The following is a 24368-nucleotide window of genomic DNA, read 5'->3' on the forward strand; positions in this document are numbered from 1 at the left end:
AGAAAAAGCATTTGACAAAATACACCACCCTTCTTAACAAAACCCCCAAATAGTAAGGAAAGAAGGAACATACTTCAATATTATAAAGGTCATATATGAAAGACCCACAGCTAATATCATCCTCAATAAGGAAAAGCTGAAAGCTTTCCCCCTAACATCTGGAACATGACAGGGATGTCCACTCTCACCACTGTTGTTCAACATAGTGTTGGAAGTCCTAGCTTCAGCAATCAGACAACAAAAATAAATAAAAGGCATCCAAATCAGCAAAGAAGAAGTCAAACTTTCACTCTTTGCAAATGACATGATACTCTATGTGGAAAACCTGAAAGACCACACCAAAAAACCCCGCTAGAACTGATAAAATCAACATACAGAAATCAGTTGCATTTCTATACACCTCTATAGAAGTTGGTTGCATTTCTATCATGAAGCAGCAGAAAGAGAAATCAAGGAATTGATGCCATTTACAATTGTACTGAATACCATAAAATACCTAGGAATAAGCCTAATCAAAGGGGTAAAAGATCTGTATGCTTAAAACTATAGAAAACTAACGAAAGAGGATGGTGGAACAGCATGGAAGTTTTTTGTGTGTCTCGCATCCATGAAATACATCGAGACCAACACTAAACCATCCTGCACACCTAGAAAATTGATCTGAGGATTAACACAACAATCTGCACAGCCTGAACCACATAATCCAACAGGTATGTGGTGTGGAGAGGTAAACTTGGGGAGAGAGAAGCCACAGAGTCTGCAACTCCACAGCTTGATACCTGGCAGTGCTCTGGTGGGAAGGGAGAATCCCCAGGAGCAGAGTGGGGTCCGGGAGGTTCTTGGTCCACATGGGGAAAAACAGTTCCACTGCTGGAAGGATATTTGTTAGAGACTGTTGAGGCCACCTGGTCCCAGCAGACCCCAGAGAACGGCAACATTCTCTGGTGCTGGAACAAGGTCGTTAAGGGTGAAGCCTGGTGCCAGATGTGTGTTGTGATTTTCCATAATCCCTGAAACGCTGCTGCTACACTATCTCACAAACATTTTCTGGGGCAGGCCTGCAACTGGCCACAGTCTCTGGGCACCGGCAGCAGCACGGACTCACAAACTTTCCTGGGTGCAGCCATCATTCGGCCATTATTCAGTGAGACCCTCCACAGAGGGGTGAAATGGGTCAAAGTCGTAGTCCCTCAGAAGTAAGGGGCCAGGGAAAACAGCCACATCTGAGACAAAACTAGGGAGAGAGGTACTGCCTGGGGCTTGGTCATGGACAGTAAAAAACCAGGGAGTGGACAAAAGCTGAAGACAGAGGATGGGTGTGCAATTGCTGACCGGTGAGAGCAGAGTTCTGATACTAGACACTGGGTAGCTGGGGGAAGCCATTTTCACCACTCCTGCGCATGTGCATACACACCTATGAGCTACACAACTATCCACCCCAGTAGGCCAGCAGTGCCATCTAGTGAAGAATGAAGCCGTTACACTAAGTCCTGCCCAACTGGGTCAACCTTGCTCTTCAAGAACATAAGACTCACTGCCTGCTTAGTTTATGGACTATAAAGTGCTTCATAGCTTGACTTCTACGGGGAAATGTACTAATTTCAGTCATATTTCAATTTCTTAGCAGGTCCATCTATTCAATTTTCTTTCTTTTTTTCCTCTTTTTCACTTTTTTCTTTTTCTTGACTACAGAAAGAGAAAAAAATCATTTTTATTTTCAATTTTTATTAAAAATATTTTTCTTTATTTTTTTTTACTATATTTACTACTTTTGTGTAAATTTTACATTCTATTTACTTCCATTATTTTATTTTAGTCTACTTCAGTGTATTCACTGTTTCAAATTTTCAAAAAATTTCCTTTTTTTCTTTTTTCTCTTTTTCATTTCTTTTTTTATCTTGAATACAAAAAGAGAAAAATACATTTTCATTTTTAATTTTTATTAAAAATATTTTTCTTCAATTTTTTCTACTATATTCTTTACTTTTGTGTAATTTTTTTTCAAATTCTATTTTACTTCCATAATTTCATTTTAGTCTACTTCAGTGTATTCATTTTTTTCAAATTTTCAAATGATTTTCTTTTTTTTCTTTCCCCCTTTTTTCTCTAATCTAAGCCACTTTCAACACCCAACCAAAATACACTTAGGATCTAGCATCATTTATTCAATTTTTGTGCATGAGTTTTTAATTTTTAATTTTAATATATTTTTAACTTTAATTTTTTCTACCTCTTTAATTCCTTTTCTCCCTTCAAAATGATGAAACGAAGGAATTCACCCCAAAAGAAAGAGCACGAAGAAACGACAGCCAGGGATTTAACCAACACAGACACAAGCAAGATGTCTGAAACAAAATTTAGAGTCACGATAATAAAAATACCAGCTGGAATAGAAAAAAAATTAGAATCCCTTTCTGCAGAGATAAAAGAAGTAAAAACTTATCAGAATGAAATTAAAAATTCTATAACTGAGCTGCAATCACAGATGGATACTGCAACAGCAAGGATGGATGAGGCAGAACAGGGAATCAGTGATATAGGGGACAAACTTATGGAGAATAATGAAGCAGAAAAAAAGAGGGAGATTAAGGCAAAAGAGCACGATTTAAGAATTAGAGAAATCAGTGACTCATTAAAAAGGAACAACATCAGAACATAGGGGTCCCAGAAAAGGGAGAGAGATAGGGGTAGAAGAGTTATGTGAGCAAATCATAGCAGAAAACTTTCTTAACCTGGGGAAAGACAAAGACATCCAAATCCAGGAAGCACAGAGGACTCCCATTACATTCAACAAAAACCAACCAACAAGGCATATCATAGTCAAATTCACAAACTATTCAGGCAAGGAAAGAATCATGAAAGCAGCAAGGGAAAAAAAGTCCTTAACCTACAAGGGAAGACAGATCAGGTTTGCAGCAGATCTATCCACAGAAACTTGGCAGGCCAGAAAGGACTGGCAGGATATATTCAATGTGCTGAATCAGAAAAATATGCAGCCACGAATTCTTTATCCAGCAAAGCTGTCATTCAAAATAGGAGAGATAAAAATTTTCCCAAACAAAAATAAAAGTTTGTGACCACTAAACCAGTCCTGCAAGAAATTTTAAGGGGGACTTTCTGAGGAGAGAAAATATGAAAATTTAAATAAATAAATAAATAAATACCGAAACCAGCAAAGATTAGAAAGGGCCAGAGAACACCACCAGAAACTCCAACTCTACAAGCAACATAATGGCAATAAATTCATATCTTTCACTACTTACTCTAAATGTCAATGGACTCAATGCTCCAATCAAAAGACATAGGATAACAGAATGGATAAGAAAACAAGATCCATCTATATGCTGTTTACAAGAGACCCACTTTAGACCTAAAGACACCTTCAGATTGAAAGTAAGGGGATAGAGAACCATTTATCATGCTAATGGTCAACAAAAGAAAGCCAGAGTAGCTATAATTATATCAGACTATCTAGACTTTAAAATAAAAACTGTATCAAGAGATGCAGAAGGGCATTACATCATAATCAAGGGGTCTATCCACCAAGAAGACCTAACAATTGTAAACATTTATGTACCAAATGTGGCAGCGCCCAAATATATATATATACATATATATATATACATATATATGTATATATATATATATCAATTAATCACAAACATAAAATCATCGATAGTAAAACCCTAATAGTAGGATACATCAACATCCCACTCACAGCAATGGACAGATCATCTAATCAAATAATCAACAAGGAAACAAGGGCTTTGAATGACACCCTGGATCAGATGGACTTAACAGATATATTCAGAACATTTCATCCTAAAGCAGCAGAATATACATTCTTCTCCAGTGCACATGGAACGTTCTCCAGAATAGACCACATACTGGGACACAAATCAGCCCTCAGCAAGTACAACAAGATCGAGATCATACTGTGCATATTTTCAGACCACCACGCTATGAAACTCGAAATCAACCACAAGAAAAAATTTGGAAAGGTAACAAATACTTGGAGACTGAAGAACATCCTACTAAAAAATGAATGAGCTAACCAAGCAGTTAAAGAGGAAATTAAAAAGTATATGGAAGTCAATGAAAATGATAACACAACAACCCCAAACCTCTGGGATGAAGCAAAGGCAGTCATTAGAGGAAAGCATATAGCAATCCAGGCCTTCCTAAAGAAGGAAGAAAGATCTCAGATACAAAACCTAACCTTATGCCTTAAAGAGCTGGAAAAATAACAGCAAATAAAACTGAAAAACAGCAGAATACAGGAAATAATAAAGATTAGAGTAGAAATTAATGCTATTGAAACCAAAAAACAGTAAAACAGATCAATGAAACCACAAGCTGGTTCTTTGAAAGAATTAACAAAATTGATAAACCACTAGCCAGTATGATCAAAAAGAAAAAGGAAAGGACGCAAATAAATAAAATCAAGAATGAAAGAGGAGAGATCACAACCAACACAGCAGATATAAAAAAAATAAAACGAGAATATTATGAGCGATTGTATGCCAATAAAATGGGCAATCTGGAAGAAATGGACAAATTCCTAGAAACATATACACTACCAAAACTGAAACAGGAATAAATAGAAAATGTGAACAGACCCATAAACAGTAAAGAAATCAAATTAGTAATCAGTAATCTCCCAAAACACAAGAGTCCAGGGCCAGATGGCATTCCAGGGGAATTCTAAGAAACATTTAAGGAAGAGTTCACATCTATTCTCTTGAAGCTGTTCCAAAAAATAGAAATTGAAGGAAAACTTTCAAACTTATTCTATGAAGCCAGCATTACCTTGATTCCAAAACCAGACAGAGACACACTAAAAAGGAGAACTATAGACCAATTGCCCTGATGAACATGGATGCAAAAATCCTCAACAAGATGTTGGCCAACCGGCTCCAACAATATATTAAAAAATTATTTACCATGACCAAGTGGGATTTATACCTGGGATGCAGGGCTGTTTCAATATCCACAAAACAATTAACGTGATTCATTACATCAATAAAAGAAAGGACAAGAACCATATGATCCTCTCAATAGATGCACAGAAAGCATTTGACAAAATACAGCATCCTTTCTTGATAAAAACCCTCAAGAAAGTAGGAATAGCAGGAGCATACCTCAAGATCATAAAAGCCATATATGAACGATCCCACGCTAATATCATCCTCGATGGGGAAAAACTGACAGCTTTCCCCCTAAGGTCAGGAACAAGACAGGGATATCCACTGTTGCCACTGTTATTCAAAATAGTATTGGAAGTCTTAGCCTCTGCAATCAGACAACACAAAGAAATAAAAGACAAAAGAAAAAATCAGCCAGCAGGAGGTCAAACTTTCACTCTTCACAGATGACATGATACTCTATATGGAAAACCCTAATGATTCCACCAAAAAAACTGCTAGAACTGATTCATGAATTCAGCAAAGTTGCAGGATATAAAATAAAGGCACAGAAAATGGTTGCTTTCCTATACACCAACAATGAAGTGACAGAGAAATCAAGGAATTGATACCATTTACAATTGCACCAAAAACCATAAAATACCTAGGAATAAATTTAATGAAAGAGGTGAAAAATCTATACACTGAAAACTATAGAAAGCTCATGAATGAAATTGAAGAAGACACAAAAAAATGGAAAAAGAATCCATGCTCTGGGATAGGAAGAACAAATATTGTTAAAATGTCAATACTACCCAAAGCAATCTACACATTCAATGCAATCTCCATCAAAATAGCATCAGCTTTCTTCACAGAGCTAGAACAAATAATCCTAAAATTTGTATGGAACCAGAAAAGACCCCGAATAGCCAAAGCAATCTTAAAAAAGGAAACCAAAGCAGGACATCACAATCCCAATCTTCAAGCTATACTACAAAGCTGTAATCATCAAGGCAGTATGGTACTGGCACAAGAACAGACACTCAGATCAATGGAATAGAATAGAGAACCCAGAAATGGGCCCACAAACCTATGGCCAACTACTCTTTGACAAAGCAGGAAAGAATATCCAACAGAATAAAGACAGTCTCTTCAGCAAGTGGTGCTGGGAAAACCGGACAGCAACATGCAGAAGAATGAACCTGGACCACTTTCTTACACCATACACAAAAATAAACTCAAAATGGATGAAAGACCTAAATGTAAGACAGGAAGTCATCAAAATCCTCGAGGAGAAAGCAGGCAAAAACCTCTTTGATCTTGGCCACAGCAACTTCTTACTCAACACGTCTCCAGAGGCAAGGGAAACAAAAGCAAAAATGAACTACTGGGACCTCATCAAGATAAAAGCTTCTTCACAGCAAAGGAAACAATCAGCAACACTAAAAGGCAACCAACAGAATAGGAGAAGATATTTGTAAATGACATATCAAATAAAGGGTTAGTATCCAAAATCTATAAAGAACTTATCACATTCAACACCCAAAAAACAAATAATCCACTGAAGAAATGGGCAAAAGACATGAATAAACACTTCTCCAAAGAAGACATCCAGATGGCCAACCGATACATGAAAAAATGCTCAACTTCACTCATCATCAGGGAAACACAAATCAAACCCAAAATGAGATACCACCTTACACCTGTCAGAATGGCTAACATTAACTCAGGCAACAAGAGATGTTGGCGAGGATGCAGAGAAAGAGGATCTCTTTTGCATTGTTGGTGGAAATGCAAGCTGGCACAGCCACTGTGGAAAACAGTATGGAGGTTCCTCAAAAACCTAAAAATAGTACTACCCTACTACCAAGCAATTGCACTACTAGGTATTTATCCAAGGGATACAGGTATGCTGTTTTGAAGGGACACATGAATCCTGATGTTCATAACTGCACTATCAACAGTAGCCAAAGTATGGAAAGAGCCCAAATGTCCATCGGTGGATGAATGGATAAAGATGTGGTATATATATACAATGGAGTATTACTCGGCAATCAAAAAGAATGAAATCTTGCCATTTGCAACTATGTGGATGGAACTAGAGGGTATTATGTTAAGTGAAATTAGTCAGTCGGAAAAAGACAAAAATCATATGACTTCACTCATATGAGGACTTTAAGAGACAAAACAGATGAACAAAAGGGAAGGGAAACAAAAATAATATAAAAACAGGGAGGGGGACAAAACAAAAGAGACTCATAAATATGGAGAAAAAACTGAGGGTTGCTGGAGGGGTTGTGGGAGGGGGGACGGGCTAAATGGGTAAGGGGCACTAAGGAATCTACTCCTGAAATCACTGTTGCACTATATGTTAACTAATTTGGATGTAAATTTTTTTAAAAAATAATAAAAATAAAATTTTTAAAAAATTAAAAGTAAGGAAAACTTATGAAAGAAATTGAAGATGACACAAAAAATGGAAAAACATTCCATACTCATGGATCACAAGAACAAATATTTTTAAAATGTTGATACTACCCAAAACAATCTCATATCTCATGCAATACCTATGAAAAAAAACCAGCATTACTAGAATTCTTCACAGATCTAGAACAAACAATTCTAAAATTTGTATGGAACCAGAAAAAGACCCCATATAACCAAAGTAATTTTGGAAAAGAAGAATAAAGCTAGAAGCATCACAATTCCGGATCCCAAGCTGTATTCCAAAGTTGTAATTATCAAGACAGTATGTACCTAGCACAAAAACAGACACATAAATCAATGGAACAAAATAGAAAATCCCCAAATGGGCCCACAATTATATGGCCAACTAATCTTCAACAAAGCAGGAAAGAGTATCCAATGGAAAAAAGACAGTCTCTTCAGCAAATGGTGTTGGGAAAACTGGACAGTGACATGTAGAAGAATGAGCCTGGGCCATTTTTTTTACACTATACACAAAAATAAACTCAAAATAGATGAAAGACCTAAATGTAAGACAGGAAACCAACAAAATCTGATGGAAAAAACAGAGAACAACCTTTTCGACCTTGGCCACAGAAACTTCTTACTAGACATGTCTCCCCAGGCAAGGGAAACAAAAGCAAAAAATGAACTATTGGGACCTCATGAAGATAAAAATCTTCTGCACAGCAAAGGAAACAATCAACAAATCTAAAAGGCAACTGTCAGAATTGGGAAATATATTTTGAAATGAAATAATGGATAAATGTTTAGTATCCAAAATCTATAAAGAAGTTACCAAACTCTACAACTAAAAATCAACTAATCCAGTGAAGAAATGGGTAGAAGACAAGAATGAACACTTTTCCAAAGAAGACATCCAGATGGCTAACAGACGCATGAAAAAATGCTCAACATCACTCATCATCAGGGAAATACAAATCAAAACACAATAAGATATCAGCTCACATCTGTCCGAATGGCTAAAATTAACAACTCAGGAAACAACAGATGTTAGCAAGCATGTGGAGAAGGGGAACACTTTTGCACTGCTGGTGGGAATGCAAACTGGTGCATCCACTCTGGAATATAGTATGGAGGTTCTTCAAAAAATTAAAAATAGAGCGTCCCTATGACCCAACAATTGCACTACTAGGTATTTATCCAAAGGATATAAAAATGCTTATTTGAAGGGGAACATGCACCCTAATGTTTATAGTAGCACTATAAATAATAGCCAAATTATGGAAAGAGCCCAAACGTCCATCAAATGACGAATGGATAAAGAAGGTGTGGTATATATATACAATGGAATATTACTCAGTGGTCAAAAAGAATGAAATCTTGCCATTTGCAACAATGTGGATGGAACTAGAGTGTATTATGCTAAGCAAAATAAGTCAGAGAAAGATAAATATCATATGATTTCACCTATATGTGTAATTTAAGAAACAAAACAGATAAATATAGGGGAATAGAAGGAAAAATCAGATACAAACTGAGAATTAAGCAAGCCATAAAAGACTCTTAACAACAGAGAACTGAGGGATGTTGGAAGGGTGTTGGGAGGGAGGATGGGCTAAATGGGTGATGGCCATTAAGGAGGGCACTTGTTGGGATGAACCCTGGGCATCATATGTAAATGATGAATCACTCACGGAATTCTACTCCTGAAATCATTATTACACTATATGTTAACTAACTTGTATTTAAATAAAAATAAAAAATATAAATAAATGACTAAGATCTGCTAAAACTGATAAACAAATTCAGTAAAGTTACAGAATACAAAATGAATGTACAGAAATCAGTTTCATTCTATACACTAATAATGAAGCGACAGAAAGAGAAATTAAGGAATCAATGCTACTTACTATTTGACCAAAAACACTAACATAATAGGAATAAACTTGGAACACCTGGGTAGATCAGTCAGTTAAATGTCTAACTTCAGTTCGTGTCATGATCTCACAGTTCATGAGTTCAAGCCCTGCATCAGGCTCTGTGCTGACAGCTCAGAGCCTGGAGCCTGCTTCAGATTCTGTGTCTCCCTCTCTCTCTCTCTCTGCCCGCCCCCAACTCATACTCTGTCTCTCTCTCATAAATAAATAAACATTAAAATATTTTTAAAAGGAAGAGCAAATATTGTTAAAATGTCTATACCACCCACAGCCAGGCAAAGGGGGGGGGGGGGGACAGAGGATCCTAAACAAGCTCTGTGCTGCCAGGCTGACAGCAGTGATCCCAATGTGGGGCTTGAACTCACGAACCGTGAGATCATGACCTGAGCTGAAGCCAGACAGTCAACTGACTGAGCTACCCAGGTACCCCTCCAAAGCAACCTTTTAAAAGAAAAGCAAAACTGGAAGCATCACAATTCTGGACTTCAAATTATATTACAAAGCTGTAGTGATCAAAATAGTATGGTACTGGCACAAAAATAGACACATAGATCAATGGAATAGAATAGAAAACCCAGAAATGAACTCACAATGATATGGTCAGTTAATCTTTGACAAAAAAAGAAAAGATATCCAGTGGAAAAAGATGGTCTCTTCAACAAATGGTGTCAGGAAAACTGGACAGCAACATGCAGAAGAATGAAACTGGACCACTTTCTTACACCATACACAAAAAATAAATTAAAAATTGACGAAATGGGAGACCTGGAACTATAAAAATCCAAGAGAAGAATAAGGCAGTAACCTCTTTGACGTCAGCCATACCGACTTCTTTCTAGATATGTACCCTAAGCAAGGGAAACAAAAGAAAAAATAAACTATTGAGACTTCATCAAGGTAAAATGCTTCTGCACAGCAAAGGAAATAATCAACAAAACTAAAGGGCAACCTACAGAATGGGAGAAAATAATTACAAATAACATATCTGAGGGGCACCTGGGTGGCTCAGTCAATTAGGCATCTGACTTCAACTCAGGTCACGGTCTCACAACTCCTGAGTTCAAGCCCCATGTCAGGCTCTGTGCTGACAGCTCAGAGTCTGGAGCCTGCTTTGGATTCTGTGTCTCCCTCTCTCTCTACCCCTTCCCCACTCATGCTCTCTGTCTCCCTCTCCTTCAAAAATAAATAAACTTTAAAAATTTTTAAAAAATAACATGTCTGATAAAGGATTAGTATCCAAAATATATAAAGAACTTCTGCAACTCAACACCCAAAAAATAAATAATCCAATTAAAATGGGCAGAAGATATGAAGAGACATATTTCCAAAGAAGACATAAACATGGCCAACAGACACAGGAAAAGATGCTCAACATCACTCATCATCAGTTCAACACAAATCAAAACTATGAGATAGCACCTCATACCTGTCAGAATAGCTAAAATCAACAACACATGAAACAACAGGTGTTTGCAAGGATGTGGAGAAAGGGGAACTCTCTGCACTATTGGTGAGAATGCAAACTGGCGTGACCACTCTGAAAAACAGTATACAGGCTCCTCAAAAAGTTAAAAATAAGAATGGCTGGATGGCTCAGTCAGTTGGGCTTCCGACTTTGGCTCAGGTCATGATCTTACCATTCATGAGTTCAAGCCCCACAGTGGGCTCTGTGCTGACAGCTCAGAGCCTGAAGCCTGCTTTGGATTCTGTGTCTCTTTCTTTCTTTGCCCCTCTCCTGCTCTCACTCTGTCTCTGTCTCTCTCTCTCTCTCAAAAATAAATTTTAAAAAATTTTTAAGTTAAAAAATTAAAAGTTAAAAATAGTACTGTCCTAGGATCTAGCAATTGTGCTACTAGTTATTTATCCAAAGAATATAAAAATACTAATTTAAAGGGATACATGCACCCCAATGTTTATAGCAGCATTTCTACAATAACCAAATCATGCCAACAGCCCAGCCCATGTGTTCATTGACTGATGAATGGATAAAGAAGATGCAGTATGTGTGTGTGCGTGTGTGTGTGTGCATGTGTGTGTACAGGAATATTATATATACACACTATATATATATAATGGAATATTATATATAATATAATATAAATAATATATATTAATACATAATATATATTATATGCAATGAAATATATTATATATAATGGAATATTACTCAGTCATGAAAAAGAATGAAATCTTGCCATTTGCAATGAGATGGATGGGGCCAGAGAATGTTTTGCTTGCTAAGTGCAATCAGTCAGTCGGGGAAAGACAAATATCATGTCATTTCACCCATGTGTGAAATTTAATAAAAAAAAAAAGAAATGCATAAAGAGAAAAAAAGGAGAGAGAGAGGCAAACACAGAAACAGACTCCTAACTATAGAGAATATAATCTTGGTTACCAGAAGGGAAGTGGGTGGGGGGATGGGTTCAATAGGTGATGGGGATTAAGGAGTGCATTTGTGATGTACACTAAGCATTGTATGGAAGTATTGAATTGTTATATTGTACATCTGAATCTAATATTACACTGTATTTTACCTAACTGGATTTTAACAAAAACTTACAAAAAATAAAAATCAAGATGAAGAAATCATCCCTGAAAGGAAAAGTGATTCACCCAAGGTCACACACCACAATCATGATCTTCCTACTAATGTTGACCTCACTTTGGTGTACTTGTTCTGAATTGCCCATTCTCAGTGCTTTCTATCGTCCCTATTTTGAAGCTCTGATTTTTATAAGGCAGAAATATCCTGGTTTATCTTTACAATGGGAATTAGAGTATCAGAGCTAGGAGGAAATTTAGAGGTTCTGGAGCCCTGCTGTCTCATTCCACAAGCAAAAACACCTAAAGATTCAGATGGTGAAGCCACATTCTCAGGGTAAAAAATTTAGGCAACCTTTAACCTGCAAAAGGGCTTTGAACTGGCCAGTCAGCTGCTTTCCTTTTCCTTACCCGTCTCTATTCACCTAAAATCTTTGTAAGCAATCTCAGATTTGTTTCAGCCTTCTCGGGCTCTAAAATTGACACAACATAAATTCAGATCAGATAAGGGTAAAGGTCATGTTAGTGTTGATATACCATTGTTTATCCTGGGCTAATACATATCAGAAGCAAGAAAGCCTGAAGGGGAGAAAAAGGAAACTGGTAAATTTCTGCACACTTTTCATGATGTGTACATATTCATAAAATGATGTGCCAATTAGTCCCTATTACTTTATATTACACAGATATCTCAGATCTCTTTCACAGTCTGGCATAGAATCTAGAATCTGAGAGAGATTGTAATGAATTTTCAGAAGGGCTGATTGAGACTGGAAATGCTGAGCCATAAGTGGCAATATTCTGCAGACTGTTAAAAGGTGAGCTAACCATTCCCCACTTTATCTCTAGAGTCTGGTCCGCTCTTTATCTCTAGAGTCTGCTCTGCTGATAACTTTCAAGTTTTAGAGATCTAGCATTTTACAAACATGGAGAGTAGAGCTACAGAGTTTAGAAAATGAAGTATTACATTCAAGGCTAGTTGAAGGAGGAACGAGGTATGTCACACAGTGGATAACAAGAAGGAAAAATGGAGAACCACTGATATGATACACACGTTATTTTCATTCTATTCTCTGCCCTACAATCTGTTCCTAGTGTTTCTTTTATAAACAGTTTTGAACACATTTTGTTTGTCTTTATAACTTTTTTTGGAAGAGTCAATTCATAGAAACACATTTAGTGCAGTGGCTCTCAACCACAGCTTTTTAGATTTACATGGAAAATATAATAAATACCAATGCTTAAGCCCACCTCCCAAAAGTCAGAATTTCTTGAAAGTAGTCATCTAGCATTTGTATTTTTTCACTTGTATTTTAAATTCAGGTAATTCTGGAGACGGTTGGGTGGCTCAGTTGATTGAGCATCCAACTCTTGAGTTTGGCTCAGGTCATGATCCCAGGGTCATGAGATTGAGCCCCATATTGGCTTCACACTGAGTGTGTAGCCTGTTTAAGATTCTCCCTCTTTTATCCCTCTGCCCCTCTCCCACCCCTGCTCATGCACTTTCTCTCTAAAATAGATGATTGATAGATAGATAATAGATAGATACATAGATACATACATAGATACATAGATACATAGATGATAGATAAAAATAAAGTCAGGGGATTCTGATTTATATAAAGTTGATAACCATTGATCTTGTCCAATCTCCTCCTTTTGCAGGTAAGAAAACAGGCCCAGAGAGGGTCAGGTGTCAAGCCCAAGGTGATAACATTAGTTAATAAATGAAGTAGTAACATACTCGAGATTTCCTGACATCTAGTCTAGTGGTCTTTCCATTAGACCATGCTAAAGGAAGCAAGGTATATGAGATCAAGTGACATAACTCTAAGTCAATGAGGTGTCCCAAAATATGATAAATAGTCTGTATCATTCTTTATTCTTCATGTACCTCCAGATTTGAAGAGAGAGAAGGGCTGGTAAGGTTGGAGAATTATTTGACTCTATCAACTGTAAAAATCTTTTTCCTTTACCTCATAGTTCTGTCCCTGAATGTAATACCTTATGAGACCACTCACACAGTATGATTTGAGAACATTACAAGGTAGCGTTATCCCTAAATATCCCTCTTGCTGACCTTTCACAGTGCCTGAAGCTTATACTAGTAAGCATTCTTCTAGTTTAGGTCACTTCTGCCAGAAGACCAATTACAAATACAGAGACAGAGGGTTGGAGTGCTGTTAACTAAACCTCTGTCACCTGGAAAAGCAGCAAACAGAACTCTAAAAAGCTGATCCCAAAGTAAAGACATCTTAATGAAAGATGGGAGGAAAGGGAAACCCCAGAATATAGTGTAAGCTCCCAGTAAGAGCCTCGAACTGTGCCAAAATCAGGCTCTCCTTTTTCAAAATGGAATCTAGATACTTTTCATGTGTATATTTGATAAATATAAGCAATATAATGAAAATAGAACTGGGTTGGGAGACAGAAGACCGGAGTTCTATTAGTAGCCCAGGTTTTGTGGCCTGGGGCAGAATACTTTCCCTTATTTTTCTCATAAGTCAAATGTGAAAATTAAATAAAATGGTATCAAAGATCTTAACTAGTTCTAAATCTTTGATTCTTACAATGGATCATTCAATTACTTTGATGCCTAGTGCAGATGACATAAGCTAATGCTTTTATTTCTCTCCCTTATGACTGTGGCTAGTAGTGTTGAAAAACATCCAAGAACCTTTTGGCCAAGTAAGAACCAAAGCAGTTGGAGCTGTCACACTTTAAAGAGAGGCACAGAGGCTCATGGGTAGCTCAGTCAGTCAAGTATATGACTCTTGATTTTGGCTCAGGTCATGATCCACAGTTCATGAGATCAAGTCTGCCCTGCGTTGGGCTCTGCACTGACAAAGCAGAGCCTGCTTGGGATTCTCTCTCTCCCTCTCCTCCCTCTCTGCTCCTTCTGTTTGTGCTCTCTTTATCTCTCTCAAAATAAATAAACTTTAAAAATAAAGAGAAACACAAAAAAAATCACATAGGATTAAAGAAAGTCCATCAAGGTAATTTAAAGGGAAGGATATTGGAGTGACATCAGGAAGATGGCTAAATAAGATGTCTCTCACTTGTATACCTCCCTCAACACAGCAATTTGGTGTCCATTCATGAAGAAAAATGCCTTTGTAGGACCTGTGGGATCCAGCACCAGATGCCAAGGGGCTCAGGAGGAGTCTTGGCCAACTTTATGTCAGGTAATAAGCATACAGACTTCAGTCCCAGCTGTGGACCCTGAAATGCACCGTGAACAAGCTCAGGTGTTCCAGACCATGGTGTGTGAACCTCTGGAGAACATAGTTATACAATCATCTACAGATGAGAGACCCTTTGTGGAAGACCAGGAATCCAGCAGAGAAGTTCTAGCAAATTGTTGGAGAAAAACAGAAAAACATAGTTGGGATGCATTGAAGAGGGTGAAATTAACACCTTGATTTTACCTGCATTGGCATAGGTAGGCAAGGTCTGAAGACACAGAGGGGTTCTCACAGGACCAACCAAGAAGATCTTTGGCTTCATACAGGATAGAAATCAAACACAAGCTAGGAGGAAGTGAAAGAAGAGTTTATTGACTAGCATAGGTGGTTCAGTATAGGACATGGAGAGGCTTGGAGTTTGGGAAAGGAAAACTGAGTCTCCTCATAACTTGGGGTTAGATGTTATATTGAAAAGTGGTCCAGGGTACATGTTCCTTCAAGAATAGAAGGGGAGGATCTGATCAAAGTTGAGTGTCTGGTAAATGATAAGTGTGTTATTCCATGAATCACCAAAAGTAGTGAGTACTGATGCAGTTTTGACTATGGTTTGTTCACAGACAATGTCCTGAAACATGTTTGGGATCTGGTTCTTTTAGATATTATCAGGTGTTTGAAGCAGTAGGACAAAATTGGAGAATAATTAATTTTCTTGTCTCTTCTTGCAGTGGGAACATAGATTCTTGGTTTACTTGAATGAAAAATATACAACATGAGTAAATGGGACTTAGCAGAGAATGAGTACAACTAGAGTCTTTCTAAAATGGAGTCTCTTCAACCACAATGCTATGAAGCTTGAAATCAACCACAGAAAAAAGTCTGGAAAACCTCCAAAAGCATGGAGGTTAAAGAACACCCTACTAACGAATGAGTGGGTTAACCAGGCAATTAGAGAAGAAATTAAAAAATATATGGAAACAAACGAAAATGAAAATACAACAATCCAAACGCTTTGGGATGCAGCGAAGGCAGTCCTGAGAGGAACATACATTGCAATCCAGGCCTATCTCAAGAAACAAAAAAATCCCAAATACAAAATCTAACAGCACACCTAAAGGAACTTGAAGCAGAACAGCAAAGGCAGCCTAAACCCAGCAGAAGAAGAGAAATAATAAAGATCAGAGCAGAAATAAACAATATAGAATCTAAAACAACTGTAGAGCAGATCAACGAAACCAAGAGTTGGCTTTTTGAAAAAATAAACAAAATTGACAAACCTCTAGCCAGGCTTCTCAAAAACAAAAGGGAGATGACCCAAATAGATAAAATCATGAATGAAAATGGAATTATTACAACCAATCCCTCAGAGATACAAACAATTATCAGGGAATACAATGAAAAATTATATGCCAACAAATTGGACAACCTGGAAGAAATGGACAAATTCCTGAACACCCACACTCTTCCAAAACTCAATCAGGAGGAAATAGAAAGCTTGAACAGACCCATAACCAGCGAAGAAATTGAATCGGTTATCAAAAATCTCCCAACAAATAAGAGTCCAGGACCAGATGGCTTCCCAGGGGAGTTCTACCAGACGTTTAAAGCAGAGATAATACCTATCCTTCTCAAGCTATTCCAAGAAACAGAAAGGGAAGGAAAACTTCCAGACTCATTCTATGAAGCCAGTATTCCTTTGATTCCTAAACCAGACAGAGACCCAGTAAAAAAAGATAACTACAGGCCAATATCCCTGATGAATATGGATGCAAAAATTCTCAAGAAGATACTAGCAAATCGAATTCAACGGCATATAAAAAGAATTATTCACCATGACCAAGTGGGATTCATTCCTGGGATGCAGGGCTGGTTCAACATTCGCAAATCAATCAACGTGATACATCACATTAACAAAAAAAAAGATAAGAACCATATGATCCTGTCAATCGATGCAGAAAAGGCCTTTGACAAAATCCAGCACCCTTTCTTAATAAAAACCCTTGAGAAAGTCGGGATAGAAGGAACATACTTAAAGATCATAAAAGCCATTTATGAAAAGCCCACAGCTAACATCATCCACAATGGGGAAAAACTGAGAGCTTTTTCCCTGAGATCAGGAACACGACAGGGATGCCCACTCTCACTGCTGTTGTTTAACATAGTGCTGGAAGTTCTAGCATCAGCAATCAGACAACAAAAGGAAATCAAAGGCATCAAAATTGGCAAAGATGAAGTCAAGCTTTCGCTTTTTACAGATGACATGATATTATACATGGAAAATCCGATAGACTCCACCAAAAGTCTGCTAGAACTGATACAGGAATTCAGCAAAGTTGCAGGATACAAAATCAATGTACAGAAATCAGTTGCATTCTTATACACTAACAATGAAGCAACAGAAAGACAAATAAAGAAACTGATCCCATTCACAATTGCACCAAGAAGCATAAAATACCTAGGAATAAATCTAACCAAAGATGTAAAGGATCTGTATGCTGAAAACTATAAAAGCTTATGAAGGAAATTGAAGAAGATTTAAAGAAATGGAAAGACATTCCCTGCTCATAGATTGGAAAAATAAATACTGTCAAAATGTCAATACTACCCAAAGCTATCTACACATTCAATGCAATCCCAATCAAAATTGCACCAGCATTCTTCTCGAAACTAGAACAAGCAATCCTAAAATTCATATGGAACCACAAAAGGCCCCGAATAGCCAAAGGAATTTTGAAGAAGAAGACCAAAGCAGGAGGCCTCACAATCCCAGACTTTAGCCTCTACTACAAAGCTGTCATCATCAAGACAGCATGGTATTGGCACAAAAACAGACACATAGACCAATGGAATAGAATAGAAACCCCAGAACTAGACCCACAAACGTATGGCCAACTCATCTTTGACAAAGCAGGAAAGAACATCCAATGGAAAAAAGACAGCCTCTTTAACAAATGGTGCTGGGAGAACTGGACAGCAACATGCAGAAGGTTGAAACTAGACCACTTTCTCACACCATTCACAAAAATAAACTCAAAATGGATAAATGACCTGAATGTGAGACAGGAAACCATCAAAACCTTAGAGGAGAAAGCAGGAAAAGACCTCTCTGACCTCAGCCGTAGCAATCTTTTACTCGACACAGCCCCAAAGGCAAGGGAATTAAAAGCAAAAGTGAATTACTGGGACCTTATGAAGATAAAAAGGTTCTGCACAGCAAAGGAAACAACCAACAAAACTAAAAGGCAACCAACGGAATGGGAAAAGATATTCGCAAATGACATATCGGACAAAGGGCTAGTATCCAAAATCTATAAAGAGCTCACCAAACTCCACACCCGAAAAACAAATAACCCAGTGAAGAAATGGGCAGAAAACATGAATAGACACTTCTCTAAAGAAGACATCCGGATGGCCAACAGGCACATGAAAAGATGTTCAGCGTCGCTCCTTATCAGGGAAATACAAATCAAAACCACACTCAGGTATCACCTCACGCCAGTCAGAGTGGCCAAAATGAACATATCAGGAGACTATAGATGCTGGAGAGGATGTGGAGAAACGGGAACCCTCTTGCACTGTTGGTGGGAATGCAAATTGGTGCAGCCGCTCTGGAAAGCAGTGTGGAGGTTCCTCAGAAAATTAAAAATAGACCTACCCTATGACCCAGCAATAGCACTGCTAGGAATTTATCCAAGGGATACAGGAGTACTGATGCATAGGGCCACTTGTACCCCAATGTTCATAGCAGCACTCTCAACAATAGCCAAATTATGGAAAGAGCCTAAATGTCCATCAACTGATGAATGGATAAAGAAATTGTGGTTTATATACACAATGGAATACTACGTGGCAATGAGAAAAAATGAAATATGGCCTTTTGTAACAACGTGGATGGAACTGGAGAGTGTGATGCTAAGTGAAATAAGCCATACAGAGAAAGACAGATACCATATGGTTTCACTCTTATGTGGATCCTGAGAAACTTAACAGGAACCCATGGGGAGGGGAAGGAAAAAAATAAAAGAGGTTAGAGTGGGAGAGAGCCAAAGCATAAGAGACTGTTAAAAACTGAGAACAAACTGAGGGTTGATGGGGGGTGGGAGGGAGGGGAGGGTGGGTGATGGGTATTGAGGAGGGCACCTTTTGGGATGAGCACTGGGTGTTGTATGGAAACCAATTTGTCAATAAATTTCATATATCAAAATAAAATAAAATAAAATAAAATGGAGTCTCTTTAGATAACAGAATTAGGACCTGGAAAGATGTCTGCATAGGAGGACCCTGGGCTCACCATGTCCTGCTGACTGCTTAGATTCCACCCACATCTCCCTAAAGAACCCAGAAAACCGCCAGAAGGCTAGGAGAACAGATTCTCCAGAGCCAAGCATAGATGAGAGGCCCATGGAAGAGGGTAGGAAGGGTGGAGAGGTGGTGCCCACTACATGGACTGGTGAGAGGGAGCCAGGGCAATGCAAGGGCAGCCCGCCCAGCAAGGCAGAGCCCCTGAGTCTAGCTTGCAAAGTGGAGGGGTCGGACAGAGTGTGTTCTAACAATCAGCGGGACTTAACATCTGGAATGTTATAAGTCAAAAGCTCTGCTCCGAGAGCGGGAGGGCTAGAGGACAATGGGAGGGACAGTTGTTGAGCCCCGGAGGACAGATCTCAGCTTGGCATGGAACAAAGGCACTCGCCAGCGCCATCTCCCTCGCCCATCCCCCAGCCAAAATACCAAAGGGAACCAGTTCCCATCACAGAACTTACTTGCACTGCGCAAACACCCAACGCTGTGCTTCTGTGGATCCATCCTCTGACGGGTCTGCCTCCCTCCCGGTGCCACAGGTCCCCTCCCGAAGCAGAACACCAAAGGCAAAGCGAGCTGAGACTGCCCTTCCCACCCTGGTGCACCTTGCAGATCAACCCTGGCTAATACTCCAGATCCCATGGAAGCAGCACCACAAGCCTGGAAGTGTGCAAGTAGCCCTGACAGGGGCCACACCACTCCGCAGTGAGTCCTGCCCCTGGGAGAGGGGAAGATAAGGTACACACCAGGCTGACTGTGGCCCAGCGGTGGGCTGGGGGCAGACATAAGGTCTGACTGCGGCCGCGCCCACCAACACAAGTTACTCCAGACAGCACAGAGGAAGAGCCCTGCAGTTCGGCACCACTCCAGGGACTATACAAAATGATGAAATGGAAGAATTCTCCTCAAAAGAAACTCCAGGAGTAGCGGCAGCTAATGAACTGATCAAAAACAATTTAAGCAATGTAACAGAAAAAGAATTTAAAATAATAGTCATAAAATTAATCACTGGGCTTGAAAAAAGTATAGAGGGCAGCAGAGAATCTATTACTACAGAGATCGAGGGACTAAGAAACAGTCAGGAGGAGCTAAAAAATGCTATAAATGAGCTGCAAAATAAACACAGCTCAACGACCACAGCTCGGATAGAAGAGGCAGAGGAGAGAATAGGTGAATAAGAAGATAAAATTGTGGAAAAAGAGGAAGTTGAGAAAAGGAGAGGTAAAAAAAATCCAGGATATGAGGGGAGAATTAGAGAACTAAGTGACACAATTAAACGCAATAATATATGCATAATTGGGATTCCAGAGGAGGAAGAGAGAGGGAAAGGTGCTGAAGGTGTACTTGAAGAAATTATACCTGAGAACTTCCCTGATCTGGGAAAGGAAAAAGGCATTGAGATCCAAGAGGCACAGAGAACTCCCTTCAGATGTAATTTGAATCAATCTTCTGCACGACATATCATAGTCAAACTGGCAAAAGACAAGGATAAAGAGAAAATTCTGAAAGCAGCTAGGGATAAACATGCTCTAACATATACAGGGAGACCGATAAGACTCCTGACGGATCTATCTACGGAAATTTGCCAAGCCAGAAAGGAATGGCAGGAAATCGTCAATGTGATGAACAGAAAAAAATATGCAGCTGAGAATCCTTTACCCAGCAAGTCTGTCATTTAGAATAGAAGGAGAGATAAAGGTCTTCCCGAACAAACAAAAATTGAAGGAATTCATCACCACTAAACCAGCCTACAAGAGATCCAAGGGGGATCCTGTGAAACACAGTACCAGAGACAACACTAGAGCATGAAACCTACAGACATCACAAGGACCCTAAGCCCATATCTTTCTATAATAATACTGAATGTAAATGGAATAAATGCTCAAGCCAAAAGACATAGTCTATCAGAATGGATAAAAAAAAAACAAGACCCATCTATCTGCTGTCTACAAGAGACTCATTTTAGAGCGGAGGACACCTTCAGATTGAGAGTGAGGGGACGGAGAACTACTTACCATGCTCCTGGAAGTCAAAAGAAAGCTGGAGTAGCCATACTTATATCAGACAAATTAGACGTTGAATTAAAGGTTGCAACAAGAGACGAAGAAGGGCATTATATAATAATTACAGGGTCTATCCATCAGGAAGAGCTAACAATTATAAATGTCTATGTGCTGAATACCGGAGCCCCCAAATATATAAAACAATTACTCACAAACATAAGCAACCTTTTTTTCCCAATTATGCTAATATTTTATTAATTCAAAAGCACTTTACAAGAAAATATAAGTATGGCTTCCAATAGGAATGTTATACCTGGACTTGATACCAAGCTCACAGATTTTAGTTTTGCAAGGAAAAACAGGCTTTCAGGTTAAACAACAATTTGTAACCAAAACTTTAATCCCAAGGATTCTCACAAACATATTACAAATGACAGCATGAAAAAAAATCTTGCACAGTAACTCAAAGTTCAGCTCTACAATGTACCCTTAAATTGGCAGGACATTGGTATCTTGAATAGTTTCAAATTTCCAAAGAGAGAATGTTACATAGAGCTGTGTGTTCATATACAGCAATCCTGTTAAAATGAACTTAGGACCTAAAGCAAAAGTAAACTTTCTTGAAACTTCCAATTCTACACCAACTGGACCACCTCTGCCCAGTACGAAGACAACTGGGATTCATTTTATTTTAAACCTCTAACCTAGTTTAACAGTGCAGCTTAATTTTTAGCTGCTGACTTGGGTTCACAGCAGCTTTTAAAGACTGTTCAATTACAGCTGCATGCACACTATCTCAGCTATGGAAAAACTCTGTTCAATTTTTGCCAGTTTTGTCTTCATAATATGAAATGTCAAGCTTTAACTGGGCAGGAGTTAATAGGTTTATTATCAGTCTATGTAAGACTAAACTTCAAAGCAAATTCAATTTTGCTTAAGGGAACATTGTAAAGTAACAACTCTTAATATTACATGCCTCATATGATCCATTCAAATCATAGAGAATTACAACTTTATGTGTCACTGTTCCAAGAGACAAACAAATGTGAACAGCTAAAACATCTTAAAAATGCACCAAGCTTATGAAGTCTCAAACAAAACTTGAATTTTCTGTACATACTCCTGTCAAATGAAGTTATTTCCTGTACACTACTCCTCTTGCAAACTGCTCTTCTATTTCCTTTCATTTGACCTAGATCGGCTACGAGACCTAGAAAAGGATCGGGACTGCTTGTGATTTCTCTCCTGAGACAGTGATCTCTCTCTCCACCTATCTCTAGAAAGGGACCTGCTCCAGCTGCGGGAGAAGCTTCTCCGTCTTGGAGATCTGCGACGAGGTGGAGGACTCCTTCTCCGATAATCATCTCGAGGGCGACGACCCCAAGAAGGAGGTGGGCCACGATTTCTACTTCTCTTTTCACCATTCGAGAGTTCCACTCTTACTCGGCAGCCACACAGTGTTCTCCCATTTAGCTCTCGAACAGCATCAGCTGCATCTCGGGGATCTTCAAATTCAACAAAAGCAAAGCCGGGAGGGTTTCTAGCAACCCACACACTTCGGAGTGGTCCATAATAGCCAAAAGCTCGTTCCAATTCAGTCTTGTTACCATTGTTTCCAAGATTACCTACATAAACTTTACAGTCCAGTGGACAGGAATCACGATGCATTTGGAAATCTTGGGTTACAAAGCAGACACTCAAAACCACACACCCTCGGATGGGTCTTCCCGCTTCCCGCTCCCCTCCGGCCCGGCTCCCGCAGATGCTCTCGCTGACCTGGCGTCCAGGAAATGGCGGACAAACAAACATAAGCAACTTTATTGATAAGAATGTGGTAATTGTAGGGGACTTTAATACTCCACTTACAACAAGGGGTAGATCCTCTAGACACAGGATCAATAAAGAAACAAGGGCCCTGAATGATACACTGGATCAGATGAACTTGACAGACATATTTAGAACTCTGCCTCCCAAAGCAACAGAATATACTTTCTTCTCAAGTGCACATGGAACATTCTCCAAGATAGATCATATACTGGGTCACAAAACAGCCCTTCATAAGTATACAAGAATTGAGATCATACCATGCGCACTTTCAGACCACAATGCTATGAAGCTTGAAATCAACCACAGGAAAAATCTGGAAAACCTCCAAAAGCATGGAGGTTAAAGAACACCCTACTAAAGAATGAATGGGTCAACCAGGCAATTAGAGAAGAAATTAAGAAATATATGGAAACAAATGAAAATGAAAATACAACAATCCAAATGCTTTGGGATGCAGCGAGGCAGTCCTGAGAGGAAAATACATTGTAATCCAGGCCTATCTCAAGAAACAAGAAAAATCCCAAATACAAAATCTAACAGCACACCTAAAGGAAACAGAGCAGAACAGCAAAGACACCCCAAACCCAGCAGAAGGAGAGAATTAATAAAGATCAGACCAGAAATAAACAATATAGAATCTAAAAAAACTGTAGAGCAGATCACTGAAACCAAGAGTTGGTTTTTTAAAAAAATAAACAAAATTGATAAACCTCTAGCCAGGCTTCTCAAAAAGAAAAGGGAGATGACCCAAATAGATAAAATCATGAATGAAAATGGAATTATTACAACCAATCCCTCAGAAATACGAGCAACTATCAGGGAATACTATGAAAAATTATATGCCAACAAACTGGACAACCTGGAAGAAATGGAAAAGTTCCTAAACACCCACACACTTCCAAAATGCAAACAGGAAGAAATAGAAAACATGAATAGACCCATAACCAGAGAAGAAATTGAATCAGTTATCAAAAATCTCCCAACAAATAGGACTCCAGGACCAGATGGCTTCCCTGGAGAATTCTACCGAACATTTAAAGCAGAGACAATACCTATCCTTCTCAAGCTATTCCAAAAAATAGAAAGGGAAGGAAAAATTCCAGACTCATTCGATGAAGCCAGCATTCCTTTGATTCCCAAACCAGACAGAGAACCAGCAAATAAAGAGAACTACAGGCCAATATCCCTGATGAATATGGATGCAAAAAATTCTCAACAAGATACTAGCAAATCGAATTCAAC

General features: G+C 38.6%; 1 protein-coding gene across 1 annotated transcript; it reads right to left on the minus strand.

Annotated features, from left to right (window-relative positions):
- Positions 1-21537: 21537 nt before the first annotated feature.
- Positions 21538-23123, minus strand: LOC101098522 (serine/arginine-rich splicing factor 3-like). The gene has a single exon (XM_045051029.1). It carries the CDS (start codon positions 23106-23108, stop codon positions 22473-22475), a length of 636 nt encoding a protein of 211 aa, XP_044906964.1. The 5' UTR covers positions 23109-23123; the 3' UTR covers positions 21538-22472.
- Positions 23124-24368: the final 1245 nt, after the last annotated feature.

Source organism: Felis catus, chromosome X (assembly GCF_018350175.1).
Source record: "Felis catus isolate Fca126 chromosome X, F.catus_Fca126_mat1.0, whole genome shotgun sequence".
In the NCBI taxonomy this organism is placed as follows: domain Eukaryota; kingdom Metazoa; phylum Chordata; class Mammalia; order Carnivora; family Felidae; genus Felis; species Felis catus.

Coding starts and splice junctions, on each gene's coding strand:
- LOC101098522 (XM_045051029.1), bottom strand. CDS start 23,108: ATGTTTGTTTGTCCGCCATTTCCTGGACGCCAGGTCAGCGAGAGCATC.